This window comes from Equus caballus, chromosome 11 (genome assembly GCF_041296265.1).
Source record: "Equus caballus isolate H_3958 breed thoroughbred chromosome 11, TB-T2T, whole genome shotgun sequence".
Lineage (NCBI taxonomy): Eukaryota > Metazoa > Chordata > Mammalia > Perissodactyla > Equidae > Equus > Equus caballus.
Window position 1 is genome coordinate 23947837 of NC_091694.1, and position 8627 is coordinate 23956463.

The window sequence follows — 8627 nt, forward strand, 5'->3', positions numbered from 1 at the left end:
TGGACAAGAGGCAGTATTGCTAGCTCAGTCAATTCACAAGTCACCTTGACGTTCCTTGAGAGCCATACCACTCGGTTGTGTCAGTGAGAGAGAAATCCCACTCTGGAGATATAGTGCTGGCTCCAGGGCGTTCAGGGAGTCCCGTCCGGCAGCTGTGAATTCGGCTTATCCCAGGCAGCCTTAACATCTTCATGATAAAATCAGTAAGTCACTCTCACTCCACCCAGCCTGTTGAGTGCAGTGAATACATTTTGGGAGAGCTAGGGTCGTTATTTTTGCTCCCTTCTGTGATAATCCTGTGGTGCTAATCATTTGTTTCTTTACAGTGTTGGGTGGTGAATTCCTAAAGTACATGGAGGCCTTTAAACCCTTCCTGGGCATTGGATTGAAAAATTACGCTGAGTACCAGGTAGGCCTGCTTTTCAGACTAGTGCATTCATATCCTCGTTCATACCTGCTAGTGATTGTGGTGCAGTGTCGGGCTCCTTTGTTTGTTGCCCTACATGGCTGAACTAGAAGTAGTCAGTGAGAAACAGGTGCGTACTAGGTGTGCCAGAGTAGTACCCTAAGAGCCACCCGCTTTTGTCACCACCATCTCTGGTGAATATTGTCTTTTCTGTCCTTTCTTAATATTTCGGATAGTCCTAGTTCTCGTTCTGTCATGTTGGTTGTTAGAATGAACTAGTCTTACAGAAGGAGAATGTTTTCTTCTTTGGCTTTAGGTTCAAGCCGTAAGGGACCAGCAGCTAGGTAAAAGTAATGCCTTAGCCCTGCAGCAGCCTGTTCTGTTGGGAGATCATTTCCTTGATTCTTGGCAGGTTTGTCTGGCAGCTGTGGGCTTAGTGGGAGACTTATGCCGTGCCCTGCAATCCAACATCTTGCCTTTCTGTGATGAGGTGATGCAGCTCCTGCTGGAGAACTTGGGGGTGAGTCTGTACACACAATCTAATTCACCGGTATTTGAAGGAATTGGCGGTTGGAAAGATGGTTAAACATCAAGATCCATGACAGGGAGCTGTAAGTTCTCAGATTGTTGGCTGTGGGCTTAAAAAGAAGGGAATTGTTCATTTTTACAAGATGATTCTAAAGTAAGGTTGTAAAGTTAATTAAAGGAATGCATGCTCAATGCGTGGAATTTGGGTGGGGGCGGGGTGGGGAACGAGTAAAGTATAAAGGAAAAGTAAATATGTAATCCCTCTCTTCGAGAGAACCACCGTTAATTTTTGTGTGTGTCCTTAAGGTCTATACCCAGCACATTAGTAGTTGCTTAGTTGCTTATTATTTTAAAAAAAAATTTCTCAGGTCTTTGGACAGAACAAATTTTGACTTCTATTAATTTGGTTTTCCTTTTTTTTTTTTTTTTTTTTTCCCCCTTGTCAGAATGAGAATGTCCACAGATCTGTGAAGCCGCAGATTCTGTCAGTGTTTGGTGATATTGCCCTTGCTATTGGTGGAGAATTTAAAAAATACCTAGAAGTTGTACTGAATACTCTTCAGCAGGCCTCCCAAGCCCAGGTGGACAAGGTAAGCTTAAGTTATCTTTAAGGCCAGCCCTGGTTGGAGGAGCGGGACTTTTGACAAACATAGAACCAAAGGTGACCAGTCTGATGGCGATTCTGTTCGTTGTCTCTTACAGTCAGACTATGACATGGTGGATTATCTGAATGAGCTGAGGGAAGGCTGCCTGGAAGCCTATACCGGAATCGTCCAGGGATTGAAGGGAGACCAGGAGAACGTACACCGTTGAGTATACAGCCCAACTCAGTCCAGAGTGCACTTAGCCAAATGGGCTGTTTCCTTCATTCTTATGAAAGCTTATTTGTAATCTAGTACCTACTGCTTGCAGGAAGGGGAGAAGGAGGAGAGTAGCTTTGGGGGAGGATATAGACTTCATTAATTCTGCTCCCCCTTCATCTGCTACTTTGTATCACATTTCTTGAACACTGAAAGGGATGGGATCGAGCGAGGCTGTTGGTGCTGGCTGCACCTACACCAACCAGGAATGGCAGTTGTTGAGGGCCCCCAGTGCGACGGAAGGGAGAGATCGGGGGGTTAGGTTTCCTCTGTCACCTGACATTTCTGTTATTGACTGGGGAAACGTTTGTACTTTACTCCTTTGATAGCACAGGCTTAGAGGAAAGGTTCCATTTGTTCCTTCTATGTTCCATCTGCTTGTAAGAAAAGGACTGTCTGCCTCTTCTGTTGACTTGAAGAATGACATCTTAATCTGAGGAGGAATCATTTGCTTTATAACTATATGCAGCTAGTTCTCCAGCCTGAAACCTGCCTCGTGGGGGTGGAGTATTTGGAAGTTTTGAAATGGGGTGTAATCCTGCCAAAGGTGGGACATCTTCATCACACCTTCTCTTTCTTTTATAGCGGACGTGATGCTGGTGCAACCCAGAGTAGAATTTATTCTGTCTTTCATTGACCACATTGCTGGAGACGAGGATCATACAGACGGAGTAGTAGCTTGTGCTGCTGGACTGATAGGGTAGGTTATACCCTGCTTCCAACAGCTGAATAGAACTTCTCACGGGAAATGAGAGGACGTGTAGTAAGGAATTTTGAGAGTAGCCTGGATGGTAATTACCCACTTCTTCGGCACAGAAATTTCTTTCTTTAATAGAACCATTGGTATCCTGTTTTGAGTTCTCATAAATGATAATTCATTTCAGACTTTAGCTCTAGCCTCATTCCAGACCATCTAGATTGCTAATTTCTCCCCCACTAAACTCTTTAGTTCTGAGTGTAGAAGCAGCAGCAGCTCCGTGTCCATCCCATATTTTGATGTTGGTCAACAAATTGCCTCTGTTTAGCCTTCCCTACTGAGGGTTTCTGAGGCATCATTAGAAGAAAGAACATTGGTCTTGAGCTCCAAGACCTGGCTGTTCTAATTCTGATTTTACCATGAATTAGCTGTAGAAGCTTAGGTGAGTCATTCTGTCTCTTCAGACCTCATTTTTCTCATCTGTTGAGGGCAGGTGTTAGACTGACTTATCTCTAAAGTTTCTCCCAGGGTTAAAAATTAGGTGAATACTCAGAAGAAGCCCGCAGCTAGCTTAGCACTGGTTTGGAAAGCCCAAAATATGATACTGGTAGAGGGCCAGGAGCTCATTTTCAGTTGTTTGTTTTGCCCAGGGACTTGTGTACAGCATTTGGGAAGGATGTACTGAAATTAGTAGAAGCTAGGCCAATGATCCATGAACTGTTAACTGAAGGACGGAGATCGAAGACTAACAAAGCAAAAACCCTCGCTACATGGGCAACAAAAGAACTGAGGAAACTGAAGAACCAAGCTTGGTAAGAACTTGTCTCTACTGCCCCCTTCTGATTTCTTGGGGAAGAGGTACATTTTCTGTAGACTGTTCTGACGAGAGCTGCCTTTCTTCTGGTGTTTTGTTTTGTACTCCTTCCCAAATAAGTGCTTCTGAGCCAGGCCTTTGTTCCTCAGCCTGGGACGAGTGGAAGGGTCAGGCACCCTCAATCTTGACTTGAGCCAAACGTTTGATTCCTCATGGTGATGAAGAACAGAACTTATGTAAAAAGAATTCACTGAAGTCCCCACATCACTTTGGGTCCTAATAAAGTCATCAATAATGGCATTTTTCCATAATTCTCTTTTCCACTCTATTCCCATCTTCATGCTCGTTTCTTTCTTGACTGCGGTGCTTTTAGATGTTGCCTAGCTCCACAGAAGATACCCGAAGCCAGAACTGTCCGAGCCTGCTTTGAAATGCAGTTTTAATTTACTTTCCTCTCACATACCAGTTATCTTACACCACAGAGCTCAGTAAAATGGACTCTTTTGAGTTGTGTCTTTTTAGTTTCCCTCCCACCCTCTGATGTAGGTGTTAATGAAAGCAGGTAGTTGGCACATGGCCAGCCCTGGTGGCCTAGTGGTTAAGATCCAGCACTCTCACAGCCACGGCCCAAGTTCATTTTCCAGTCAGGGAACCACACTGCCCATCTGTCAATCCTTATACTGAGGCAGCTGCATGTTGCTGTGATGCTGAAAGCACTGGCACCTCTATTTCAAATACCAGCAGGGTCCCCAGTGGTGGACAGGTTTCACCGCAGCTTCCAGACTAAGACAGACTAGGAAGAAGGACCTGGCCACCCATTTCCAAAACAAATCCTATAAATGGCAGAGGAGCATTGTCTGATAGAGTGCGGGAGGATGAAAGGATGGTGCAAAAAGACGAGGCAGCGTTCCACTCTGCTATCCACGGGGTTGCTAGGAGTCGGAATTGACTCGACATCACTAACAACAAAGATGGCACATAGGAAGAGAAGAAGAATAATCAGTGCTTGGAAAGTTGACAAATTTAGTTCAGGCCTATGAGAACTTAATTGTAGCAATCAAAGAGGTGTTTGACTTTACTGGCTAGATGTGATCTCAGAAACTGACCGTTCTTTTCATCTGTTTTTAGATCTGTTACCATTGGGATGATAACCTGAGACCCCCACTGGAAATCTCCAATCTTTTGAAAAACCCGGAAGTGAGGAGTGTGCACGGATGCTGAATGTTTGGGAATGAGAGGATGAGTGAGTGAGGCTTGAAAACACACCACATTGAAAATCCTGCCACAGCCGCAGCCGCAGCTGCAGCCGCCAACAGCAGCGCTGTGAGTGAGCTAAGTAAGCACTGGCTTCGTAGGAAACCATACGCCGGCCGTCTTGGAAAAGAAAAACGATGGATTTACTTGCTTAAAAAAAGAAGGCTATCTCTGCAGAGAGCTAGAACTAGCTTTTCTGCCTTTTGGCCGGTGCAGAGTGGAGTGACTGGTTTGGGAGAGGAGGAGGGACTGGGTTCAGCTGTGGTGCTTTGTTGTAAAAGGCAGCCTGGCCTTTGCTACTGGTAAGAAAGATGGAGCCTGGGTCTCAAGCCCACCTTTGGTGTACCTTTGCCACACTGTATGTGTGCCGGCTAAAAGGAGGCTGAGGGATTCTTTCCAGTCTGAGAATGAGTGTGTGTGAGTGAGGCGGTATCCACATTCTCAACTTCAAGTCATTGCAGTTTCTTTTTCCCAGATAAAAGGGGTTTAGACATTGCATTTCATAAAACTAACCGAAGTTCTGTCTACTGATGCAGCACAAGAGATGTAAGAAAAAAAAAAAAAAGGAAAGACGCTCTTTAGGTTTTGTTTTTTGTTTTCTTTTTTAATTCTAGGGAAAACACTGACGAATGGTCAGAGCTCCCATCCTGATCTTTTCATCAAGACGCCTTTCCTAATAATATGGTTCAACTGTGAATGTAGAAGTGGGAGGGGGGGAGGGGGGAGAAAAAGAAAACTCTGGAGTTAGAGGATATAGAAAAAAATAAAAATACAATTGTTACAAACAAAGAATGCAGACTTCAAAAACAAAAGAAAGCCACACCCAAACAAACCAAAATTTAAATGCTTAGAATTGGCAGCACAAAAGAAAAGTTCTCTCCTGACATGTATCGTGGCAGTCTGAATGCCCCCAGAAAATTGTGCCAAAGAGTTTAGAAAACAAATACACAATAAAAGTAAACACACACACACAGAGCAAACTTCAGGTAACTATTTTGGATTGCAAACAAGGATAAATTTACTGTTCGAACAATCTGATAAAAGAACCATTTGGAAACTGCTTGGGCTTCTGTTCTCTTTTATTTGATTAACTACAATGCGGTATTGGTCTCTTGCTGCACTTCCAAACCAACCAACAAAAAAACCTATATATATATAAAAGTATATATATATAATGCTAGAACTCTTGTGATGAAAATGGCACTTGAAAAGGTTATATTTTTCCACTGAAGTTGAAGATTAATAAATGGTGTCAAACATTCCCCTGGTCACACACTTTAATATATTTTTTAAAAGTGTGATGTGCTGTGATAACCATGAATCAGACTTGATTATCTTCCCTTTTACAAATTCAGCACCCTGAATTTTGGTTTTAGAACCTTTCAGCAATAAGGAGGGATGTCAGTGAGCTTTGATCCCCTTTTGGTTTTGCAGTTACTAGGAATTTTTGCTGGCATTTTGAATATGCTGCTTTCAAAAACACCAAGGAAGATTTTTAATTGCTTCCTGGTCTTTGGATGATTAAAAATAACAAGACCTTAAATTCCCACTTCCATTTCCATTCTAGCAAAAAATAGGGACTTATGTTTTTCTCTTCACCTCCTTTTCCCCTGCCTGTCCAAGCCTTCCATTCATAAGTGGGATTGGCTCTGTTTTGCCCATCCATATGGCAGCATCTCTAATAGCTCTTGTACAGGGTATCAGATATTGTGCCTTTTGGTGCCAGGTTCAAAGTCAAGTGCCGATCTATGAACCAGTGTACAAAAAAAAAAATCCAGGTGTTGGAAGGAAAGACGCTCCATTGTGAATAAAGATCTTGCACCAGCTCCTAAGCCCTACTAAGAAGAGACCTGGCCCTCTAATGCCTTGTTTAAATTGTAATCGTTCCTTGAGAGGATGGTCTACTCACCATTCCTGATAGAGGTTGGTCAGGGCTTAGGGAGGGGGCAGGAATTTTGGGGAGAAAAAAATCTGATCATTCCTCAGTGCTACCCATTTCTGTCCTGTGTGGGCTGCTTAGCTAGACAGCAGGAGAATAAAGTACACCGAGAACCATAATGAAAACAAAACCTTCCGTGTGTTTTGTCGTGTTTTGTTCCAGGGAAGCAGTTGACAAGTGCTGTTATTAATGCTTTCTCCCAGATCCATTCAGTGATGGAGAGGAGGAAAATGGGCTGGTTGGATGGTGGTCTTGGTGCCTCGCAGTTATTCTGCACTGGTTATGCATTTAATCCTCTTTTCTAGTTACCTTTGGCTAGTGGGTTTTCCATAGTCGGGGTATTTGTCCTTAATCAATTGTACCACCTAAGGGAACTGGATGCAAAAATGCATTCTGTCCACTCATTGTCTGCGCCTTCCCCACCCTAGTCTTGGCACATTCCTTCAAGAATGTAGTTACCGTCTGCTTGGGAAGATGTCGGTGCAAATGTGGAGAAAATGGGCATCGGACTAGGCTTTGGTTTGCCACAAGTGGCAGCTGCCTATATCAATTACAATTACATTTATTAATTTTGCTTTTCATTTTCCCAGTTCCCCTCAGCTCCCCTTTGTTGAAATGTTGAAATTTTGGCTGTCAGAGGCAACTGTAATTTTGCCTTAGGGACTTGTGGAGAAAGGGAGGGGAAGTGCTCAGTGTAGTGTTTTCACTTTCAGAACCAAGTAATCTAGTCACTCTTATATTTAAGAAGTGTGTTAGTCTGACTTTAAGAGAAATCCAAATTCCATCAGCTTTTGATAGCATCTTGGTTTTTGAAACAACTTCAGTCTGTAATTGGCATTCAGAATGCCCTTGGCATGCCAGTCTGTGATGGCATTAAAGACCTGTTAAAACACTCGAGCCCAACTTTATTAACCAAAACTGATACCACCACCTTTATCTTCTAAATAAAGTCCGCTTTATTTTTATTTTCAACATTTTGCCGCTTCATTTTTGGTTCCAGATGGTGTCACCTCCTTGGAGGTGAAATGAATGGTTTGAAAGAAGCTGGAGCGTGTGGTGGTGACAGATGTGCGTGTGAGTTGGGGAGAGGCACATCTGTCTTAAGAATGGACTCTACGTAGTGTCATGGGAAATAAATGGAGAACGAATTGCCTACAGATGAGGTAGTGACAAAGCCCTCCGCGAGGAGGTCCCTCGGTCGGAGAGATTCTGAAGCTGCTGCAGCTTGTCCTCTGTCTTGTGCATATTTTCCAGGCTAATGATCTGGTCTGTTTAATGGCTCTGCCAAAGGTTGGCTTTTTACTTAGTTTGCAGCATGTATTTAATTTCTACTTCCACTTTTTTCGCCAGAAACTTGTAGAGAAAAGAACACTAACTTGGAATTTAAAAAACTGGGTCCTTTTTTTCACCCTGCTGCTTATTAGCATAGTGGCGCCTGCAGGCTACTTTATAGAAATACGCACTTCCTTAGTTTATGTTGGGCGAGTAAAATGAGAGCTGACCTTAATTTTCCTACCTTTCACCTTTTCTGACTGCACAGCCTGTCAGTAAGAACTTTTTGATCATGCATACCCCCGTGTGTTGATAAATTATATACCTGTACTACTGTACTCATTGTGTAATCATAAGACACAAAAATAGATATTAAAAAGCAATTATATGAAAAATAAATTTAAATAGAACTTCTAATATTTCTATGCCCAATTTTGGAGATTACTGGGTTATAAAGGGTAACGTGATTTTTATAAGACTGCATTAAATCCTGAGTGATGGCAATCGACCAAGAACGTTTCTCCATTGAAGGTGTACTTAGAGGGAAGAATGATCCCAGTGGATTATCAAGCGGCAGGGAGGAATCGCTGCTCCCAGGGAATTCTTTTTTCCTTTTCAACAGTTCTCCCAATTGCATATACCAGGTAACTCCCAATTCCCATATACCCCCTCTTGAGCAAACACTTAAAAAGAACATATGGAACAAGGTTACAGTTTTGTCTGACCTCATCAAGGGTTCCAGCTTGACCTGCCTGAAGTGAAAAATAGTAAAACATTGAGGAAATTCTATATGTTCCATTGTGTCAATTCTCACAACAACCTTAATATCAGTCACTGTTTCTGTTTTGCGGATGAGG

General features: G+C 42.9%; 1 protein-coding gene across 1 annotated transcript in view; it reads left to right on the forward strand.

Moving 5' to 3' along the window:
• The window catches only part of KPNB1 (karyopherin subunit beta 1), a 28476-nt gene extending 21006 nt beyond the window's left edge, over window positions 1-7470 (forward strand). The window contains exons 16-22 of the mRNA XM_023652655.2: window positions 327-409; window positions 819-926; window positions 1381-1524; window positions 1637-1742; window positions 2380-2494; window positions 3142-3303; window positions 4434-7470. Of these exons, the coding sequence (XP_023508423.1) occupies window positions 327-409; window positions 819-926; window positions 1381-1524; window positions 1637-1742; window positions 2380-2494; window positions 3142-3303; window position 4434 (719 nt within the window). The 3' untranslated portion in view covers window positions 4435-7470. The remainder of the gene's footprint in view (window positions 1-326; window positions 410-818; window positions 927-1380; window positions 1525-1636; window positions 1743-2379; window positions 2495-3141; window positions 3304-4433) is intronic.
• The last annotated feature ends 1157 nt before the right edge of the window (window positions 7471-8627 follow it).